At 47.2% G+C, this 22953-nt stretch overlaps 2 protein-coding genes across 2 annotated transcripts in view; one reads left to right on the forward strand and one right to left on the reverse strand.

Moving 5' to 3' along the window:
* The window catches only part of JAM3 (junctional adhesion molecule 3), a 28208-nt gene extending 25189 nt beyond the window's left edge, over window positions 1–3019 (forward strand). Inside the window, exons 8-9 of the mRNA XM_041480593.1 lie at window positions 485–539; window positions 1154–3019. Coding sequence (XP_041336527.1) covers window positions 485–539; window positions 1154–1189 — 91 coding nt within the window. The 3' untranslated portion in view covers window positions 1190–3019. The remainder of the gene's footprint in view (window positions 1–484; window positions 540–1153) is intronic.
* A 788-nt stretch (window positions 3020–3807) lies between these two features.
* The window catches only part of NCAPD3 (non-SMC condensin II complex subunit D3), a 30952-nt gene continuing 11806 nt past the window's right edge, over window positions 3808–22953 (reverse strand). Inside the window, exons 15-32 of the mRNA XM_041480558.1 lie at window positions 22220–22354; window positions 20250–20470; window positions 18184–18375; window positions 17806–17903; window positions 17596–17711; window positions 16130–16237; window positions 15485–15599; window positions 15286–15393; window positions 12553–12791; window positions 11521–11600; window positions 10163–10300; window positions 9706–9839; window positions 9359–9558; window positions 8829–9021; window positions 8664–8741; window positions 5588–5662; window positions 5416–5476; window positions 3808–5288 (exon numbers count right to left, since the gene is read on the reverse strand). Of these exons, the coding sequence (XP_041336492.1) occupies window positions 5186–5288; window positions 5416–5476; window positions 5588–5662; window positions 8664–8741; window positions 8829–9021; window positions 9359–9558; window positions 9706–9839; window positions 10163–10300; window positions 11521–11600; window positions 12553–12791; window positions 15286–15393; window positions 15485–15599; window positions 16130–16237; window positions 17596–17711; window positions 17806–17903; window positions 18184–18375; window positions 20250–20470; window positions 22220–22354 (2394 nt within the window). The 3' untranslated portion in view covers window positions 3808–5185. The remainder of the gene's footprint in view (window positions 5289–5415; window positions 5477–5587; window positions 5663–8663; window positions 8742–8828; window positions 9022–9358; window positions 9559–9705; window positions 9840–10162; window positions 10301–11520; window positions 11601–12552; window positions 12792–15285; window positions 15394–15484; window positions 15600–16129; window positions 16238–17595; window positions 17712–17805; window positions 17904–18183; window positions 18376–20249; window positions 20471–22219; window positions 22355–22953) is intronic.

Below are 22953 nucleotides of genomic sequence, written 5' to 3' on the forward strand. Positions count from 1 at the left end.
CCATTTAAATGCAGCTGAGGGTTGGCACACACTGGACTTGACAGTCTTGTATAAATCCTGAGTTCCTGTGGGATTGCAAACAAGTGGTGCTTCCTTGTAACTAAGAAAAATGCTGAAGGCTTCTGGCAGTGAAGGATTAAAATGAACTTTATAATTGCCACAGGAAACAGAGCAGGAGGCACAGAAAGGCAGTGACAGACACCAAAGCAGGAGAGCCCAGGAAAGAATCAGTTTATCTCTTTGCAGAGTTTTAGGAAACACACAGCAATCTTTTCACCCTGTGCTGAAGGGGAATTTAGACAAAATCCCAGTCATGGTAAATGATGGAACAAACACAGATCTCTCATTTGGGAAACAAACTGGGTTTCTCTCTGCTTGTTTCTCCCTCAGCTCCTCCTCCTCATTCCCATCTTTCCCAGCACCTCCCCTCCAAAATCCTGCAGTCTTCCTGTCCCAGAAATGAGATTTTTTCCCTTTCTTTCAGCTACAAGACTCCAGCAAAGCCTGATGGCGTTAACTATATCCGGACAGATGATGAGGTACCAACAAATGCTTTGCATTTCCATCTCTGGCAGGAGAGGAGGAGGGTGGGCAGAGGACGAGGCGCTGGCGGGGCCCACAGAGTTTGTGAGAGTGGGCTCCACTCCGAAGCAGGGCTGGGGAACAGCGGGAAAACAGAAGGGTGAAGGCTGAGTCATTTCCTTAGAAATGATGAACAGCTGAAGTTGCCTGAAGTGACTGATGCCAGGAGCTATCAGAGGCAGCTCTGCTCAGTTATCTCGTGGCCTGACCCCCTTAGGATGAGTTTCATTGGATTAAGTGGGCAGGACGTGATGCTTTTACGAGAATTTGTATTTTGGGATTTGAGTAGATCACTGAGCTTAAGACCAGAAAAAGCCTCTCCCATTAGCAGAGATATCAGTGAGGGAATGAGAAAGTCCCTGCCACGCTTTGGTGTGTGAGGAGGACGAGGGAAGGAGCACCTGGCCAGTGGAACTGGTGCCTCCCTCCTCTTCCCAGTGGGAAATGGGAGCTGCCTGGGCAGGATCCTTATGGTTACACAGACTGGATCCACCTTTTGGGGGCAGAAGGAACAGAGAGCTGCCTGGAAAGCTGCTGGATCCTTCCTACATCCCAAACTGTTTCTTTGCAGGGCGACTTCAGACACAAGTCTTCATTTGTCATCTAAGACGCCAAAAGGAAATTGCAAACCAGCAAAAGCAAGTGTGAAAATACCTCCTCCAGGAACTCAAAGCAAGAGCAAAAGATTAATTAAGTGCGCTTGGAAGAGTTTGGAACACACAAGAACTCGATAGCTAGCTATCTGTATATCTTTTTTTTTCTTTGCCAAAGTTTAAAGTAACTCCTCACTGCCCAACTCGCGTCTCCCCTGCCTCTGGAGATACCAACAGGATCACCCAAACCTGTCCTTGGACTGAGGAAAGGTTTCAATCCTTCCCAAGAGGCTGGGCTGTGGAAGTTTGTGGAATTGCCTTCTCTTTGTGCTGCAGGGACACAACCACAATGTGCAAACCCAGCAGGGGCGCAGCATTAGGTAAACCTGTCATAGACACGAGCAGTAACGTGTTACCAGTAGACAAAAAAAAGGTGCTGTTACAGCAGTAGATGGACTTCAAAGAGTGAGATTTGGGGGACTTCCTCCCAACAGCTCATTGCCCAGGCCTGGCTGGTGACTTTTCCACATCTGTGATTGTCTTGTGCTCGGCTCTGACTGCTCAGGTGCACAGGGGGGTCTGTGCCCAGCCACCAGTGACAGTGAAAACACCACTAATGCCCTCAGCCCTTCTGTAACCATCCCCAGATGCTGTTGTTTAACAGGACCCCCAGGGCAGGGCTCTGCCTGTGCTCCCTGCCTGGCAGGGCTCCCTGCACGCAGGTAACCCCTCGTTCTAATCTGCACAAAGCAGGCTTGGCTCCTGCGTCTTTCCGTGGGCAAAGAGGCTTAGAGGGGAGGCAGAGAACCAGTGCTAAGACATCCCTTTCAGGAAAATTAAAGCCAAATAATTTCCTGGGCTAAGATTGCCATAAAAGGTACTGAGAGATCCTCCAGCTTTTTTTACCTTCTCCGTTTATTTTGTAAAACCCCACCTTCTAAATTTTTTGCAAAGATCTATTTTGATTACTTCAGAAAAGGTAACATTTCTATTTAAAAGTGTAAATATGTGATGCCAGCAGTGTTTGAGTAACGGAGCTATTTTTTTACTGTTGAAGCTACAAGAGAGGAGCTCACACGTTGCTATAGTGTGGCACTGTCAGAGCATATCAGTATTAGTGCAAAGTATAACAAAAAGCTGCAGGTGGAACAGCATCTCTTTCCTCTTCAGCCAGCTTCAGCCATTTCCTTGTCACAAGAGGTCTTACCAGACACAGAACAGAGTCACTCAGGGATAGTTTTTGTAAATTTATGGCAGGAGCTATCAACTTTTTTATATGAAACAAAAAAAATCTTTTCTTGCCGGTGACCAACGCTTTGTTTCTGTCATTGCAAGAAATAGCCAGGGATGGCTTTTGGATTCAGTTCCAAAGAGGTGACAGAGTGACTTCAGTGTTTGCTGCCCCTCTGCAAGTTCCCTAAAGCACTAACACAGTGTGACAGCTACAGCAGCTTGGCAGGTTTAAACCACATGGCCAAGGCCACTCTTTCTGGGGCTGGGAAAGCAAAAGCTCAACACAAAAGCACTTTCATAGTGTCAGCTGAAATTTTTCTCTAGATGGTAAAGGAAAAAAAAAAAAAAAAAAAAGAAAAAGCAAAACCAACCAAATTTGGTTCTCTTGGCTTTAGAGAGAATGATGGGGAACATGTGTTTCCCAAAATATCCGTGTTGATAGTGTTGAACAGCATTGGGTGAGACCAGGCTGCAAGATGTGGATGCAACACTAGGACTGTGCTGTGGTTTAGGAAGTTTTTTAATGTAGCAGAATTTAGTGTTCTTGTATTTCCAATATAAATTGAGTTGTCTTAACTTTTCCTGTATACAGTATTTTGGATACTTGACAATTTGGACCGTCAGTGTTATTTTTCCGTGTTCTGCTTTACTCTGCTTTGTTTCCTAGAGCCCTCGCTGGACATGCCATTGCTGCATTTGTTCCACCCAAACAAAGCATTGCCACTTGTCCCTTGGCCAGGGGAAGCAGGGACAAGGATGGGGCAGCCCCAGCCAGGTGTTCTCTGTGTAACTCACACATCACCACTGCAGTTCTGCAGCTTCTCTCTGGTTACCTTCTTAATGCCAGCTCTTCATCCAAGCCACCCAGTGCTGATTGCTGCCTCTAATTGTTCTGACATTCCTTTGCACCCTCTGGGCATCCACTGATCCTCCTCTGTGCTGCTTTCAGGGTACCTGCAATAAAGGAGAGACAGGAAAGGGTTGGGCCAGGGTAGCTCTGGGAGCACAATCTGCAGTCCCACCAAAGGCAGCCTTCGTGTGACAAACCAGCAGAGCTAGGAATCCAAACTTTTCATTTTTTTTCCAGTTCTGAAATGCACAGTGGCATCTCTAACGAGAGAAAGGGGAGGTGATTCCCCCCCCCACCCAGCTCATGAGAGCTGAAGGATGGAATTCATTGTACCATTGTGAATAATATTCAGGTTTGTACTAATGTATTACCTTTAACTTTGCCAAGAATGTTTTACATAAATACCAAGCTATAAAGCATTCTTGTAGGGGTTTTTGTTTGGGCTTGGTGGTGGTTTTCAAACAGCCAAATTATGGGAAGCTCCTGTTTTCAATTCAGTGAAATAAGGGAAAGTCCTGTTAGAACACTTACAGTGGATGGAGGTGACCAAGTCCAGGGCTGTTTATCAGTTTATTCTTGGACATTTGTTCCTGGTTCTTCTCTAGAGAAGACAGGGTAAAACTCACAGGGCCCATCTCAGATACTGCTCGAGGAGGAACAAAGTAGGAAATAAACTATCCCAATTTACCCTTCAGAGTGGTTAAATAACAGCTGAAGGCAGGAGAGAAGGTACAGAAATAAATGGTTTGGCCATAGCTTCAGCCAAAGCCATTCCATACATCCTCTGTTCTCTGACTTTGATTTTGGGAATAAAGTTTAACCTCACTTGAAGGGCTCTCTGATCTTCAAAAGAGAGTAGGGAAAGTGGAGGCAAATGATGGGATTCCAGTGCAGGAGACAAGTGCCTCTGTTTCCACTCCTGCAGCAAATCCTGCTCCATGCCTGCGGCTTGTGTCTGAGTTAGACAAACCAGCAGGAATAAAACAGATCCCAGCTCCAAGTTCCAATGAAATGTAGGCCATGAGCTCTGTGATAAAAGTTAACAACAGAAGAACTTCAGTGAGGTGCACGTGGCCATCAGGGAGAATCAGATTTACCCGAGATGTTTAGGAGGAACAAGGTACCTGCCCAGAGCACTTACCCACCTTGTCTGAGTCACTCATACCCTGCTTGCAGTCAAGTCAGAGTCTCTATTTAAAAGCTGCTGGGCCCAACAATAATTGAACTGAGGGCCCAAGATACCAGTGATGTGGTAGAAGAGACTGAGAGGCTGTAGAAATCTACAGGGGAAAAAAAAATCATTTCTCTGTCAGCTGAAGAAAAGGGGAGACGCCGTGGGTGGAATTAATTCTGCAACCATTTATTTTCATCAAATGCTAATAGTTTGAAATAACACAGTTCAGGAATGGAAATATTCCATATAAAAAGAACATTAAGGCTGTTCATACACACAGGAGTTTGCACAACAAATAAGAGGTGATGTAGCGTGCAATTACCAGATTTAGGGGTGTGGCAGTGACAAGCTGTTTCACCTTTTTTCAAATTAAAGCAACTCTATTATATAACCAAGAGGGACAATGAGGGATTGGGTGAGTAAACCCAGCCACTCACTGCCCTGCAAGCTGTGATAAATGCATTTATTGCCAGGCTTGTGGCGACGTTATGCCCTTACTTTTCCAAATGGACAAATTACACATCCTGAGAGTGCAACACCACCCTCCTTTTACCCTGCAGCTCTGAGCTCTGTGAAGAGCATCACTTACAACCCATCCGTGTGCTACGCAGGCTCTGCCCATCTGCAGGACAGTTCTGGGGAAAACCAGCTCAGAGCAGATAAAGCAGGATGTGCATTCACACCCATTTCTCGTCGCAGAGGGAGGGGCAGTTCCAGGCAGCCTGGTGGTCTGTGCAGCAGCCCGGGGCAGGCTCAGGTGTCTGCCCTCAGGGGGGCTCTGCGCTGTGACCGTCGCAGGGGCTGGCTGCTCCTCCTGGCTGGGGACTCCACCTTCCACTCCCGAGGCCGGCTTGGGCTGCAGGAAGGAACCAGAACAACCCTGCATTTCCAAGCCTTGGCCAGCCTTCCTGCCTGCAGTGCCTGCTCCAGCCCCTCTCTGCCTGCAGTGCCTGCTCCCCTGCCCCAGCCCGTGCTGCACTCACGGTTTCTCCGGCGATGTCAAACAGATGATATCCCTTGGCTCATCCTCAGGATCTTTCTTCACTGCAAACAATACGTATATTTTCGTATTTTACAAAATGCCACCGCGGTTTGGTCATTTGGGGTTGTTTTTCCTTCCCCTCCCCTCAAATAAGAATCCCAGAGATGACTTGCCTGGTGCTGAACGGGGTGTGTGCATCAGGCTGATGTAACTGACCCCAGCACTGAAAGTCAACTCATTAATGGTCTCTGGAAATAAAAAAAAAAAGTCACATATTAGCAGCCTGTGACACAGCCAGAGGGCAAGGCACGCTGCTGTGCAATACTCAAGTGTCACAGAGTAAGTAAATCCAGTTAATTGCAAACACACATATCTATCTCTTTCTCCCAGACCTCAGGGTCTCCCATCCAGCCTCAGTGTGCTGAGTCTGATGGGCACATCACCTCCAAATTCCAGCCTCACAGCCTCCCTGGCTGGGGGAGATGAGTGTGGGCCCTTGGTCCTGTGCCCCCTGCCCTGCTGGCAGGCACAGCCACCCCTTCCACTGAAGCTCTGCCATCCCTCCCAGCAGCACGTTCCACACAGACCAGTTGCTCCTCTTACTCAAGGCAGAATCTGAAAACTGCCAAAGGCCCTGAAGAGCCTCTCTGTGAGGAGCTGCCTGCAGCCAGACAAGAGGAATCACTTGACAGGGGAGCTAGGTAGAATTTAGCTTGCCTGAATAGGCCCTGGTTGTCAGCTGTCTCTTTCCTGTCATTTATCTCAGGAGAGATGTCACAATATTCAGATTTTACTTAACTCAACGCTCTGTTTTATGCTTGTGTTTCCCAGAACCTTTCACAAGGAATTAAGGTAGGAAGTGCTTTATAGGGCAGGAGTTGGAAACTCAGCTAAAAGGACTTCTCTTCACAGCTGAGCTGGGTTTGCTCTTTAACTCCTGCCCTGTCCTGGAAGGGAATCACTGAAGCTTAGAGCAGAAATCAAACTTGATCCATCTGCTTTAGCTCTGCCCTGCATCTGCCAGGACTGACCTGTGCCAGTGACTCTGTGCAGTGTGGGCCTGAAGAAGTTACCTTGGTAAGGAGATATTTATGGGGAAGGAAGGGAAAGAAAGGGGGAAGAAATGATAAAGATTAAATGGAAAAGAAATGGGGAAAAATGGGGGGGGAAAGGGGGGGAAGTAGGGCTTCCCTTGCAGTGTGTTATCTCCACAATATGTTTATGTACAATCCCCCCTCACCCAGCTCTACTGAAGCTGTTCCCAAAGCACCAAGGAGCTGAGGAGCCTCAAAGACAGAAGGGAAGAGAGAACACAGCCAGAACAGCTGAAGGAGGCAGAAAGAGGGGACAGCTGCTCCCAACTTCTCAAGTACAAACCTATTTACAAAGAACTGCATCTCCAATAGTCTCAGAATGATACACCAGAGGAATAAAATGTTTTATTCTGGTTGTCTATCAGCCTGTGCCACCATACAGATGGCTCAACACACGCTGACTGAAGTGATGCTCCTGCTCTGTACAGTTTGTCTCCCTGCTGAAGGACACATGCTGCCTCGAAGCAAAGCAGGAATTCAGCTCTAGTACCACTGCAGATTAACATTTTCCCTCCTTTTTCACCATATGGTGCTTTAAGAGCAACAGCCGTGCAAGCTTCCAGGAGACCACAGCACTCAAAGAATCCTGCTCTCTAAAAACACTTCTTGCATAAAACCCCATTTTTTTTTTTTTTTTTTTTTTTGCTTGCTGCTCAGGCAAAGAGAAACATTGAGGCAACAAGTGCAGCCCAGCACATGGGGAAGGAAGGATCAGATTTTCCAGTGGCTGCACACCAGTGCCTGCTCAGGGCTGTCCAGAGTTTGCAGGGTGGCTCTCCTGTGTGTGAGGGGCACTGCCACAGCTCCCTGGGGATTCCAGAACCTTCCCAAAGCAGCCCCAAACCTAAGGAGAGCTGTCAGTCCCACAGCTCCCTGGGGATGCCAGCCCCAAACCTAAGGAGAGCTGTCAGTCCCACAGCTCCCTGGGGATTCCAGCCCCTTCCCAAAGCAGCCCAAACCTAAGGAGAGCTGTCACACACTCACACCTGCAGCTCTCTCAATTCTCTGCACCTCACAGCACAACAGAGATGATCTAAAGGAGTTCAGCAGCACATGGATGGAAAGGAAAGGGATCTGCTGCTGGAACTCAGCTCCATTTGGGTTTTGCTCTAGGTGCCTCTCGTGCCTGCAGGGCTGTCAGAGAGCATTCCAGGCAGGGCTCAGCTGCAGTGACAAGCAAAGACTCACAGTGAGCACTGGACATTGCTCTCTGTGCATTTCTGCAGCAGTAACCAAACCACACCATTCCTTCTCCAGTTCTGAGTGTGGAGCACACCCCCTCAGTGTCTGTGCAGGTTGTCAATCCCTCTGAGCAGATCCTGTGCTCCCTGCAGCTGTCACAGCCCTGTGCCTGCTCCAGGAGCAGCCCTGCAGCTCACCCCAGACCCTGCTGGACAACTCAGAGCAGGGAGGACCAAACCTTGAGGATTTCCCTGTGCAGCAGGGCTCTGCAGGGCACTCTGACACTGCTCAGCCGTGCTTCCAGAGCCAAGGAACTGCTCAGCCTTGCACCTTTGTGTCTTAGCAGGCTAGGTAATAATTAGTATGAGTAACAATTACTATAAATATTGGTTCTCCATGATTGCAGAAGGCTGATCAATCTCTTTATTCTACTATAATATATTATACCTATTAAGAAGCTTGTAACCCTTACAGACAGTCCAATACAGCTTTGACTTAATTGGTCAATCTCCCTAAACACCATCCAGTGCCCAATTAAGAAACCACCCTTTGGTAAACAAATCTCCATAACACATTCCACATGTGCACAACACCAGGTGCAGCAAGTGGAGATAAGAATTGTTTCTTATTCTTTTCTCTGATCTTCTCACAGCCTTCCCCAGGACAATCCTGGGAAAGTTGTGTTTCCCTCTGTGGCCAGAGAGCTGCTGTCACACCTCTGGGCAGGGCAGGCTGCTGAGGAACCACAGCCACCTTCCTCTTCAGCACCCCAGAGTCAAGGAAGGGAAAAGGGCATTGTCACCTCAGCACCCCAGAATAAATTCCCTCCTGCACTGACCCTGTGAGACGCACATGGAGACACTGGCTGTGCTTTCCCATGCACAGCTTCAGTTTCCTCATCCCTTGGTTTCAGGAGGGCTCTTCCTTCCTACAAGCACTGGGATAAATAAACAACCCATCATTTCCTACTCACCCTCTGGGGTGCTGATTGCTCTGCCCACCACAGCCATGTTTCCTCCACTGGACTGCTGGTTCAGGCTTTGGAAGGAGCCTGGAACAAGAAGGGAGTGACTGAGGCTTGCAGCGCACCGCGGCCTCTGCGTGGGGCCGGGCGCAGCAGAGCCGGGGCAGTTCCCACCTTGCTGGCTGCCAGCGGTGCCCGCTGCCAGGCTCCTGCCCACGCTCCTGCTGCGCTGCTGGCTCCGCTCCTGCAGCGCCTTCCTGGCCGAGTTCAGGATGGCCAGCGTGCTCAGGGAGGCGGCCCTAGGGCACAAACACACGGCACTGGCACCTCGCTCTGCACGCCCCCCGAGGGAAGGTCTGTGCCCTCCCTCGGCATCCTCAACGCCTCATGATAAGATTATGCTGCAACGGAGTGGACTTTGAGGCCGCTCTCTTAAGAAGGGATCAGCAAAGCAATATAAATAGATATAAATATAGAAATAAAATTAATAATATAAATAAATAAAATCTGGAAAGAGTCACGAGTTTTCATTATTATCTTTTTAGCATTGAGTAAGTATATTTTCTGTATTCTTTAGTATAGTATTCTTTAATATAATATAGTAATATAAAGTAATAAATTAGCCTTCTGAGAACATGGAGTCAGATGCTTCATTCCTCCCCACCCTCCCCATTTGCAGGGTCCCTGCAAATACAATACTTCACCTGCGAGATGAGCTTTTTCTGGGCCACCTGCATGACAGCATTGGCCATGGCCATCTCATCTTCATCAGCCTGAATGTCTTCCTCAGGTTTGGACCTCATACTTGAGAGTTTGATTTCTTTGCAGCTGAGGACTGCAAAGGTATCTGAGAGCAGCTCGCTGCCTTCCAGGTCCAAAGGAAGGACCTCATCCACAAAGCAAGCTGGAAGACACAGGCAAGAAATAATTTGTTTTTCCAGAAGCAGCAGTGATGGGCAAGCCAGGAGGATAAAACACCTGGATCGTGAGGTTTTATACAGACACCAGGTTTTTGTTTGGCAGATTTTTGAAGGCATTTTTAAGCCCTTACCTAGGATGCTGTGGCTGATCTTCGTGGTGATGCTGAACCTCTGCTCATCTGTGAAGTGGTCCAGCAGGAAGGTGTAGATCCTCATCCTCTTCTCCTTGTTTTCCTTCCCCTTCAGAGAGAAGAGCTGCTTCGCCCTGTGGCAGAGCACGACATTTTACAGAGGCCCAAATCACATTATGCCAGCTCCCAGGAATAATGAGACCTTAAATCAGCCAGGGATATTTGCATGTCACTTTTAAGACCCATAAACCTGCTAGGACAGCACACAGTCCTACAAATTACACACAGCAGTGTCACAGGGAAGGCAGGGCACAACTCAGCACTGCTTCCCCTGGCTCTTTTCCCTCAGTTGCATGGATAATTTTCAAGTGCCACAAATGCTGTGCTGTCACTGAGAGCTGCACGGCCAGACAGCCCATAATTTAGCAAAACTTAGCCAGGAATGTGCTCAACTGACCGCAGGCTCTGGGGAAACCTGTTGTACTTCTGATGCTTCTCGTAGCTGTTGAAATGGAAGATGCACTCGATGAAGTGCTGGGAGAACATCACGGGGTTCCTCTTCAGCAAGAGATGCACCAGGCAGAACTCTGCAAACCTGGAGAGGAGGAGAAGAAAGAAATTATCACTGGATAGCTCCCAAAAGCCACCCCTGAAGCTCTGTAGGGCTCTCAAGGCAGGAGGATGGTTTTCCTCTGCCAAGATTCCCTCAATACCACATTTAATTCTTGCCCAGCTCACTGACTTCCACCCTTTTCTCAGAGGGACAGACACTTCCAGCATCCACAGCACTACTCATTTTTATGGCCATTAAAGCAAACCGAGTCAGAAATAAATCTGAACTTGAATCCAGGCACAGCATTTTAATTATTTAAATAACCTGAGTTCCACGGTGGCTGAGAGAGAGCACTCAGCAACAAGTTAATCACCAAAGGTCCTGCAAGAGCTGCAAGGCAACCCCAGGCTTGAAGAAAGTGGTTTTGTCTGGATGCAGTCTCCAAATGCAGATGCAAATGAAAAGGCTCCCAAAGAAATGGGAGGAACACAATGCTGCAATGCCACCATCTACTGGAAAGACATTTTTAGATATAAAAGACACTGAAGAGAAAAGGAAATGTGAATGATAATTGACAAAAGGTTGATGGTTCTGGGAATATCCATCTCAGACTGACTGTTCCAGGCAGAAGTGAGCAGCAAAGTGTCCAATCCTCCCCTGTAACCCTAATTTCTACATGACCTCCCCACCAGAAACCTGCCCCTCTCATTTCTCACATAACAGAGCAGCTGGAGACCTTGAAACCTCCAAAAACTTCCTAAGCATGCACTTACAATGACAGTGCATAATCCCTCTGACACATCATTTGACAGGTCATTCCTCTGACAATTACAAGATGTGGCAGAAGGCTGAAAAGGCAAGGCATTCAACACAAGAAAAAGGAAACTGCAACAAAATATTTAATCTTAGTTCTTAAACAAACCCAGCACTTGAGATAGAGCCTGTCAGAAAACCATGAGGAAGATTTCACAAGGCTCTGTCTCAAAAATTCCTTTTTTTCTGTATAAAAGAGTCTTAAATAGAGCAGAGCTGAATATTCTGAGGACAGCCAAGGACACTCTTTGGGACTTGCAAATGACCTGGAGAGAGGCTCATCACCTCCCTGCCCACACTGCAGACCCTAAAGGAAGTGCAGAGGTTAGAGGGATAATCTCCTTTATCACTGAAATTTCCCTTCACAATGTGACCTGCCAAGACTGAGACAGGTTTTGAGACATCTCTGACCTTCACCTCCTCCATCATTTCCCAGCTGAGATTTTTACCTGGCAATATCTGGGTCTGGATCCACCAAGACACTGACAAAGCGAAAGAAGAGACAGTCCTTCCATTTCACAAACTCCTCCTGTGAAAATCAGCAGAAATCAACAACCTGAACCGGAAAAAGATTAGTGTGAACCTCCAAATTGTAGTCAGGTAAATGAACAAGCTGCAAAACCACAGCCAGGGGCACATAAAATAAACCCCAAAACAACCCCAAGTGTTTTGGGGGATGCTCTAAGCAGCATAAATGCCTCAACAGCACACTGAGGTTTAGCCCAGGTATGAAGAATAAAGTAGAAAAATGAAAAATCTGTTCTCCCACCCCATAGCAGGTGTGCTCTTCAACACGGTTTTCAGAGCCAAATGCACTCCAAACCTGCCCTCATGTGAATGTTAGGAGGGTAAACATCTCCAGCCTCTCAACATTCACACCTTCAGAACAACCAGCACAGACAGCAGGAGAAAAAAAAAGGCATTGTGGTGTGTGGATACTGACAGCCTGGTCAGAGAGAGAAGCCAGATAAATTTTCCCAAGAATTATTCTGGGGAGCTTTGAGAAGGCTGAGAGAAAGAATTAAAACAATCTTGCAGCTGGTGTTTTGAACAGTTGTTTTCTCATAAGATGTTTACCAAAGGGTGTCTCCTTAATTAGCCAATGGGGTGAGGGGTGTTGATTAAATGACCAATCAGGTCCACCTGTATCAGAACAGTGTATAAAAGAATGAATTTCTAATAAACTCAGGTTAGCCTTCTGAAGAGCCCTAGAGTCTGTGTGTTGCTCATTTCCCCCATCCGTAATACAGCAACAGTCGTGCTTGTTACAGCCATCAACAGAGGAGTGAAACTGGAGGGATTTCAAAGAAACCAAGATGAGAAAAGGTGTGACCACTAACCAAAAACAACCTCATTATCCAACCGAGGTGCTGTCAACTCAGCTGCAGAAAATCCACTCACTAAACCCAGCCTGAAACACCCCAAACTCAGGATTAACGACGCCCTGAGCCCCCAGGCTCCCCGCAGAGCCCCGCCATCACCTGCAGCAGGTTGGTGAGCAGGATGAGGGTCTGCCTGCGGATGAAGGGGTGCGGGTCCCGCAGGCACAGGGAGATGTTGGGGATGTATCTGTCCCCCAGCGAGGTGTAGCGCACGCACAGGTCGCACAGCACCAGCGCCGCGTTGTTGCGCACGGCCACGTCCGGAGACACCTCCAGCTCCCGCGCCAGCGCCGCGATGCACTTCTTGGCCAGCTCCTCGTGCTGCAGGCACAGCTTCCCTGAAAAACAGCCCCGCCGGTGATGCCTGGGAGTTTAGGTTTTGTGGTTTTCAGAGCCTGGCACATGTCCCAGATTGCAGGGCAAGATGGATTCTATTTGCCATCTGTGTGGCAGTTGTCGCCTGTTCAGTGGGCAGTTGTCCTTATCTCTTCCACACCCAATCCTCCTGGACTGCTGCCTACACCCTGACCCACAGGGTGTCAGGCTGTGCTCTGCCTCTCTCAGTGTTGGTTTTATATTACTGCATTGTTTATTTTATCTTTTTATTTTCTTCCCTATTAAAGAACTGTTATTTCCTGCTCCCATATTTTTTGTCTGGGAGCCCCTTAATTAAAAATTTATAGCAATTTGGAGGGAGGGGGTTTATATTTTCCATTTCAGGGGAGGCTCCTGCCTTCCTTAGCAGGCACCTGTCTTTCCAAACCAAGACAGCACAGCTCTAAGCGCCGTGTAAAGTCTAGTGAACTCTTCATATTGTGGTCAGACAAAATTTCTCCAGGTGTGAGATCCAAGGACACCCAACGGCCTCAGGCTCCAGAAAGTACAAACAAAAGTGGACTGGGGGAAGCAAACTATGAATGACTTCATTAGCTGAAGCTGTAATTGGAGGATTAACCCCTGATATACAAATAGACCAAACTTAAATCTGTCTGAAAACCTCATTGTGGCAGTCATATTTTCTGGAATAATCCCTTGCCCCAGATGCTTCTCCTGGGAAGCTGAGAAGCCTCAGAGAAAAAGGAAAACAATAATTATCTGATTGCTTCTCCTGTGTTTTGCTGCTTTGGAATGTGTTTGGACATTGTTTACCTACAGGTGATTGTTCCATTGGTTTCACGTGAATTGTTTTGACTTAACGACCAATCAGTGCCAAGCTGTGTTGGGACTCTGGAAGGAGTCATGAGTTTTCATTATTATCTTTTTAGCCTTCTGTCTGTATACTTTCTGTATTCTTAAGTATAGTTTAGTTAAGTATTCTTTAATACAATATAGTATCATAAAACAAAAAATTAGCCTTCTGAGAACATGGAGTCAGATTCATCATTCCTTTCTCTGTCTGGGAACCCCACAAATACAAGACCTCATGACCATCATCCCTTTTGGGTGTAGCCTCTGTAACCCTGCCCAAGGTGCATCTATTAAAGGCCTTTAATAAATTCCCATTTATTCTCTTAATTCTGTCTAGCCTCTGTTCTAGGCAGCCACTCCAAGGCATCACCAGAGCAGCAGAGCTGGGATAAATTCTCCTTCCCAGGCCAGCTTGCTGCCTCCAAAATGAGCCAGGGAAGGAATCAGGAAGTAAACAAGGGAATAAACAAGAAACTCATGCTGGAACTTGATGAGCAATCTGCACGATCTCTCAGGGAGATGGTACACCAAGTTCTTCCAAACTCCCCTTAGACCTATGGAGTGGGTCTCTATGCCAAATTCCCTCCTTCACAGCAAACTATTTCTGTGTACAGGGTATTATTCAAAGCAGCTAAAAAGAACAGCCCCAGCTGTCATAGGCATAGCAGGGAGACACCCACCTCTGAGAGCATCACTGAACCAACCTAAAATAAAATAGCCTGCAATAGTTCTAACATCACTTCTCCCTGTTCCCAAGCACTGCACAAAAGTATTAAACTTTCCAAAGCAATTAAGGGAAGAATAATGCTGCCTATCTGCAAAAGAAACTTGTTCCTAATCATGGAAATATTAAAACCCAGAACTTTCACTTGGTACTCCTCAGAATCCTGGGAATGCAGCTGGCCAGGCTGCTCTGAAAGCAGCATTTCCCTCACATTGAGGAGAACAAGAACTTGAGTGCAGTCGTTCTGCTCTAAGCTACATCAACAGCACCAAGTTTTCTTCACCCTCTCTGGAGCATCTTACTGAAAGTGAGATGATCCTTCAGCTCCCAACTCTGAGCACAAGGACAGCACAGCTCTGGGGGACAATGCTAATTATTGACCACTATTAATGCATTAAGCACCTGGAGAAGCAGAGCTGGCAGGGTTCTGATGGTTTGCCCAACTTGTTTCCATGGATATTTGCATTGCCAAAAGCTCTGAGCTGGGCTAATGCCAACAGAGCACTGGGGCTCTCTGTCACAACTGCCAGAGCTTTACATGGAATTGTTTAGGTTGGAAAAGACCTCTGGGATCATTGAGTCCAACCTGTGACTGATCCCTACTCTGTCACCCAGCCCAGAGCTCTGAGTGCCTCATCAGGCATTCCAGGGATGGGGACTCCAAGCCTCCCTGAGCAGCCCCTTCCAATGTTTAACCACCCTTTCCAGGGAGAAATTCTTCCTCGTGTCCAACCTGACCCTCCCCTGGCACAGCTGGAGGCAGTTTCCTCTTGTCCTGTCCCTGGTTCCTCCCTCCTGCCAGGGAGCTGCAGAGTGACAAGGTCCCCCCTGAGCCTCCTTTTCTCCAGGATTCTGGGTAGAACTTCACCAGAAAGGCTGAGATACACAAAGGGCCATTTTTAGGGCAGAGTGGCACTTACCTAAAGTGATGAGTGCGTGAGCCCTGACCACGGGAGGCATGGCTGAGCCCCTGAACTGGGACAGTGGCTGGGAGCTGGGCATCTCCTCACTGTCTGTGCAAGCAGACACTGGAAAAGAACAGGTCAGGGATGGAAACAGGGCCTGGCACATAGTGGTGCCTGTAAATGCAAAGCTAAAGGCAGAGGGAGAGTGGCTCACCTTGGTCCTTGCTGCCAGAAGAGGCCAGGATGGACTGAACCAAAAGGAAGATGTGTTTGTCCACCTTGGCTGGGCACAGCTGGGCAGCCTCACCCAGCAGGAAGAGGTGTCTCACCTGCAGAGAGAAAGCAGCACTGCAGTCAAAAGGCAGAGGCTGAGCTGCAAATTAAGCCAGCAGGAGTCGGTTCTTCTCCAAAAAACAACTCTGAATTCGCTCAGTGCCTTCAAGGCAGTGGCTGGAGAACAGAAGGGGAAGCTTTGGAACAGAAATCCTGGGTGGGTGTGTTTAATATGCTCCAACACCACCCCCCCACATCTAATGAGACTGAAATACTCCTCAAAGCATTCCATGCATCTCTCCCAAACAGATCATCTCAGAAGTTTGAGTGGAAAAGCAAGGAAAAAAACCATGTCATATATCAAAAATACATGGGGTGCCATGTCCTTAAAGCAACTGCTGGTGTGTAAAACTGCTGTGGGCTCCCAGGCCCCCAAATACAAGATTTCATCACACACACAGGCCCTGCACATTCCTATGATCCCAGTTCTTGGCATGGATTTCGAGGAACACCAGCACCAGGCACACCTCCACCCTTTAAATAATCCTTGAAAGGGATTATTTAAAATAATAATCCCCAAACTTACCAAGAGATCTTCCTGCAGCTGCCCTGCTCCTTCCTCTTTGAGGACTATGTTGGAGATGTAGGTCTCACAGGTGGATACCAAATCTCCACACACCTGGTTGAGCAGCTCCTGTTCCGTAATTAAACAAAATTAATTCAACACTCTATTAATTAAACAAAAGGTAGCTGTAATATCTGTCCACACATGAATCCCTAATATCAAAGTCTTTATGTGCTTTTAATAATCTGGATCCCATTAAAATCCATCTGACAGTGCCTTAGAGCTTTAAAATTCTCCCTGCACATCAAAGCATGTGTGCAAGTGTCAAAACACCTTGGAAAATTTGGCTTTTAATGATCCACAGGCCCAAGTTTACTTCATTATAGAAATCACACAGACTTAAACAAAAAGGATTTAGGCGACTGTTTCATGTGCACCCAACACATTGGAGGTGTCTGTGGGAATTTTTAGATGTTGCTTGAAAAAAGCAGCTCCATTAACCAAGAAAACATGATGTGAATTCCTAAGAGTGGAGGGGAAACCCATGAAAAGCAGATTATCTACTACACTGTGGTGAATATAAAGCATCATTTCTAGTTTTCCACCATCTAAAAGTGGTAATTTTAATAACCAAATACATACATAAATGGTAACTGTTAGATTTGATGAAGTGACCAACTACAGGGACATGTGCATTTCATTTTAAGCCAACACTCTGTGATGGCTGTACCTACAGGGGAGGATTTTCTGACTGTCAATTTAAAAACCCAGAAACCATCACCCCACCCTGGCTTCTGAGGCACAGAGGGCTCAGTTCTGCCCATTATTTACTAAACTTGATTGGGATGCTCATTATAAAAGAGCTGCCATCTACACTGAAAGAGAAATATAAAACAGACACGAAGAGGAATCATCAGGGACAGAGACCTGCATCAATTTTGGCTTCTCTGCAATTGTGTCCAGGCTGAGATTTTTATTTTACCAACAAAATATGGCCTAACTTCCCACTAGGGGAGCAAAACAGAGCCATGGCATAAAACAAATGGAGGCAGAAAAAAGTTATGAGCAAGTTGAGAACTCCCTGTTTGGTCTCCAGGAAGAAGTCTTGGAAAAATGTGTATTTCCAGCAGCTCTGATGGAGAATACAGAGACTACAGCATAAATCTGTGGCTTCAAACTGGACCAAGCACAGCAACTGGTTTCCTTTAGGAAATTTCCTTTAGGAATTCTGTAAACTTGGACAAAAGGCAAACACAAGGTATTTCAGAGGTGTGTGGGGGAATACATTTGAAGGCAGAAGAGTTCTTACAAGCCCAGGCTTAGCCCCAGGATGTTCTCTGCAAAGAGGCAGAGCTGAGCAGAGCAGGCTCGAGCTGCTGGAATCAGAGCCCCTTTTTTAGAACTCATCATCCCACAGCTTGCAGACAGCAGCAGACACCCCCTGAGTGGGCAACAGGCTATTTTAAAAGGTGTATTTTAAGTCCCACCTGTGTCTCCTCTGGTGCAGCTGCAGAGGCCTGGCAGAGCTTCTGCAGGGTCTCCACAGCTGGGCTGATCACCTCCAGGGGACACTGAGACTCCTTCAGCCAGCTCTGGATGTTCTCTGGGGACAAGATCACATATAAAACCAGCGTTTTCTAAGCTTTTCAAGTGTTTGTGGAGGCACAAAACCTCTGCAGGTGGCCAGGACCACTCACCCTTCAGCCCCTCGCAGCTGCCCTTGGGGAGGTGCTTTGCCACGTGCCCAATGACACACAGGACGTGTCCCACGGTGCCACTGCTCGTGTTCTGCTGCCTGCAAAACCAACAGTGAGCCCTGAGCCACTCCACCAAACCACAGCTGAGCAATCCTCTCATCTGGGACATGCATTATTAAGGCAGACCTGTCAAAGCCAATGAAAACTCAGAGGGCTTGAGGAAAGAGTTGGTTACTGCGAATCTCAAAGCCTTTGCTGGATTTCCAGCTGCAGAAGTGACAGTTTGAAGGAAAAACTGGGATTTAAGCAGCTACAAGGCAATCAGTGGAAGGGCACTGAGGGCTCCCTGGCAGAATGGAGCTCAAAGCACACACTGACCTGCTGACACTGTCCCAGGAATCAATGATCTTGGAATAATCCAGCTTGGGGGAAGAGCCAGCCACCTTGGCAAGCAACATCCAAGCTGCCCTGGAATGCTCTGTCTCCACGTGAGACATGACATTATTGATGAAAGTGGAGGTGAACTTCTTCTGCTTGGACCACATAAGGAAGGCTTTGCTCAGGTAACGGCTGCAGGGAGGAAAGGAAAGTTTAGGGAGAAATAAAGAAAACAGTCAGGAAAATCCAGGAAAAATCCAACACAACAAAGCTGCTATTGCCTGGCATTGCCACAGTTCACACTGAAAATTTCCACATATTTTCACTACATTTTACTATATATTTTTACTATATTTTACATCCCTACACGGGTGTTGTGATCTGGGGCAGTAAAGACAGAAGGTCCAACCGGTCCCATGACACATCAGGAAATTATAATTTCAGCAATTTGTAACCAAAACTTTCCAGCAGTTCTTATTTAATACCCAGAGTCATAATGATGCCTCAAGCTTTAGATTTTCTATTTTTCTGATTCTGTGCTGCTTCAGTGTGTGGGTCTGGGTTCATATCATGGGATGGTGAGCTCTGTGCACAGAGCAGGGAGACAAAACAATTCCTGCTCCAGCTGGGCACCAAGGACAAATGATCCAAATCTCAGCCCAGGAGCACAAACCCCGTGGGCTGGAGAGAGAAAAGCAAGCAGGATGGGAGTGCAGGGGCTGAGCTGGAATTGGACACTGAACTGCAATGTGCACATGGAGCAGAGCTGATCCCAGGGAGAGACCCCGTGAGCGCTCGTGCATTTTGGGACCATTTGGGTTCATCTTGGGTGCAGCCCTGGCTGGGCTCTTGTGCTGCCCAAGGTGCATCCATGGAGGAGATCCTTTGAATCAATCCCTGCTTTATTCTTTAATTCCATCTAATTTCTGCTCCAGTTCAGCCTTCACAAGGCATCAAGAGGATGGCCTAAATTGGAAGGGACCTTGAAGATCATCTCATTCCACCCCCTGCCATGGATAAGGGCACCTTCCACCAGACTGGGGTGCTCAGAGCCCCATCCAGCCTGGCCTTGAGGGATCCCTGGGATAAAGGCACAGCAGAGTCATGCCAGGCATCACAGCCTGCTCGTTTTTCTGCACAACCCTAATTATCTACTCCACACTGGTAGAGCTGTGAGATTTCTCAAGCTGCAAGGTCCTGCAGGGTCAGGAGGAAGAAGGTGCCAGGAATGTGCAAGCCCTGTTAGAAAATGGCCCGAATTAGAACAGTGACAGCTCCCCACACTGGCACGGCAGCACCACCAGTGCCTCATCTGCTATTTCTGAGCTATTATGCCCTGTTGACTAATAAACATACAGCTGTCTTTAATCAATGTTGTGTCCTTGTCATGCTGTGTGTCATCCCATTTCTCCCTCTCCTTCCCACGGCAGGCAGGATAATTCGATTTGTCACAAGACAAGTAACATATTGTACATAAGAATTAATACAAGGTGATGTTCTTGCTTTATATATCCTCTCTCGCTTCTGTCAGAGGAACACCTCCATTTGACTTAAATATTCATGTGCTATCAGTGCATCCAGCACGGGATGTGACAAAGAGCACTTCAGTCCAGGGAGAGAGCACAGGTAACAGGAGCAGCAGGTGAAAACATCTGACAAAGCAAAGCTGTCCATGCTCAACAGCCCTGTCCTGGGAGCTGGCAGGGCAACACAAGCACCTCAGCGTGGTGGTTTCCATCCCCAGAATGATACTGAGGCTTTCAAGCAGGGAATTTGAGCAGCTTCAAAGAAATCCCTGAGAAAAATTCGGTTTCTTGTCGTCACACAGCAGACAGCACGTGCATCTTAACAGGGTGTGTGTGAGCTGTGGTATCTCACAGTCTGTGGGCACACAGGGAATGAGAAGACAAACTCAGACTCTTATCTTAGTCCTCACTCAATAGGTAATTTCCTTCTGTAAAGGAAAAGTAGTGTATTCTAAGGGGATTAAAAGTGAAAAAAAAAAAATCCCTTTGGGGTTTATCCCTGAATGTTAACATAGGCAGGGGAGGGAAAAATGCACTTACCTGAGCTCCTGGCTTTCTGAAGACAGCAGGGAGAGCAGATCCCACGCCAGCTCCTGCCTCCCATCATCGCTCCTGAATTTATTGTAAGGTTTTATGTGCTGCAGCAAGAGCTGATCAAGGCAATCCAAGGCCTTTTCTTGGACAGAGCTTTCTGCATCCATCACCACAGGCACCACTCCGTCCAACCAGGCCTTCTGCACCAGGACATTGCTCTGCTGAGACTGAGAGAAACACATTTTTAAACCATTAGGGGATCCCAAATGCACGGGTAAGACCAGCAAAGGCCTCCAGGTTCAGCTACAAACTTTGAAACTTGAATTTTAATCAAGCCCAGCAGTGTGGCAGCAGGTGGGACAGGGAAACTCAGCATCACAAGGTCTTTAATCATCTCTATGATAAATACCTGGTGTTTCTGCTAAAGTACTGCAACACTTTGTTTTGAGACTCTATAAAGAATTATAACAGGTTTGCAATAAGGCTGTACAGCAGATGATTTAGCACTAAAAAAAAAGAGCTTTGCTTAATATAAACCCTATGCTCCAAGCCTGAGTTACAAACCCCTTGTGAATAAATAGAAAAGAAAGAAAAATATAGCATTGCTATCATCCACACATTACATCTGAAAGTGATTCAGGGTTTTTTTTAACTTGAGAAGGCCAGCAACATAAACATTTTCTTCATGACACATAAATCAACAGCCAGAAAAATCAGTGTTTCCAACAGTTGGAAGCACTCTGCATAAATCACAAGTAGGTATCAGAGTGAGTCATGACTTCCGAGTCAAAAGGTAATGAAAAGAATTAGAGCAGCCTAAAATGCAGCTCCCAGAGTGAATAACTGATTGGTGAGGTCCCTCCTGCTTTCCCCCCTTCCTGGGTGTGGCAGAATTCCCATTCCCCTTGATGCCTTAGGATTTTAGCTTTTATATTTTTCAAATCCTGAGCTGCTTTAGGGTATAACTCTAAACTCCATACAGAGTGTCAGCTACTGTTTATTCAGACAAAACAATCCTCTAGGGCTCTAACTCAAGGGCACCTCACTGTCTCAGGCCCCAAAAAGTACCAACAAAAGTGAATTGGGGGAGGAGCAAACTGGGGAAATACTTCATTAGCTGAAGGTGTAATTGGAGAATTAACCCCTGATGTGTGAATGGACCAAACTTATCACTGGAATTAAGGGTGACCCCTGTGGAAGGGAGAAATGACGGGGAGGACTCCATTGATATCAGAAGGCTAATTAATTACTTTATTATACTATATTATTCTATACTATATTAAACTATATCTAAACTGAATCTGCACAAAGCACTCAACTAAACTGCCCAGAATCTCGTGAGTGTCAGCCCACAGTCCCAACTCACACACACACCTGGCCCTGACAGGCCAGGGAAACAAAACCCCATCACTCTGGGTAAACAATCTCCATATTGCATTCCACTTTGGCACGGCACAGCAAATGAGATAAGAATTGTTTTGATCATTCTTTTCACTGCTTGTCTCAGGTTCAGAGAATGTGAATCCCACAACTTATAATCGTGTGAAAAACTTGTGACCATCGTCCAGCTTGGGTGTAACCTCTGGGAGGCTCTGACTGCCCAAGCTGCAGCTACTGACAGTCTTTAACTGTCCCAGATTGCAGGGCAAGATGTGTTCTATTTGCCATCTCTGTGGCAGTTGTCTCCTGTTCAGTGGGCAGTTTTCCTTATCTCTTCCACACCCACTCCCCCATGTCGCGTGAACGCTGTATTACGATATAAATGTACCCTTAGATTTGTAGAAAACAAGCACTGATCACACCTCTATGAGAATTCGATCTTTGTCTCCAAAGGGCTCCTTCCTTTTCCCCCTACCCCCTCTCTCTCTTTACTCCTGCCTTCCTCAGCAGGCACCCGTCTTTCCAAACCAAGACACAACACAAACACCCATTTAACCACGCCCGTCTTGCCCGGACTGAGCTCTGGGCAGGCTCACCTGGAGCAGCTCGGTGATGGAGTGCAGCGCCTGCTTCCGCACGGACACGGCGGGGTCCCGGCAGCGCTCGCGCAGCACGCCCAGCTCCTCGGCCGTGCAGGGCACCATGCCCTGCTTCAGGAGGCTCACAAACACCTGCCAGGCAAACAGCAGCACTCAGGTGCATTTCAAAGCTCCCACAGAGGCGTCTGCAAGGTGGTTGGTTGGATTTGGAGCAGAGCTCAGTAAAAAGGGGTTCGAGTTCCATTCTGGTGTTGCCATTTTCACTGATAATCACAAACCACGTGTGCTCCACTTGTGGAATTTTGTCAGGGGCAGCTTAAAAACTGGTGGTCAAAAAAACCCTTGTCCCTCCCCACCGCTTTGCAGCCTTCAAAATATTTTCATTAATTACAGTAGGAACACTTTAACCAGACAGAATTACTGAACATGACAGGCATCTCATTGCACTTGCCTTGATATTTGGAACAATTGCAAGGAGGGCAATATTGGGAGTCCAAACCCAACTGATCCTACCTAGACCCCCGCTGTCCTATTTAGGCTTAGAAGTTCCTGTTTCACTAGAATGCAGTTGCCATGAACTTCCTTCTTTGTCCCCAAATCCCTTTCCATTTTGGACTTCAGTAATGGTTGACCCATCATTTAGGTTCAGCTGGGCTGGGCACGCCAGGGGCACTGGGTGGCAAAGGAAAAAGACAATTTATCCCCTGCCAACAGCAGCCAGGGATTCATCA

The sequence above is a fragment of the Pyrgilauda ruficollis genome, unplaced genomic scaffold (genome assembly GCF_017590135.1).
Source record: "Pyrgilauda ruficollis isolate IOZ18807 unplaced genomic scaffold, ASM1759013v1 scaffold52, whole genome shotgun sequence".
Taxonomy (NCBI): Eukaryota; Metazoa; Chordata; class Aves; order Passeriformes; family Passeridae; genus Pyrgilauda; species Pyrgilauda ruficollis.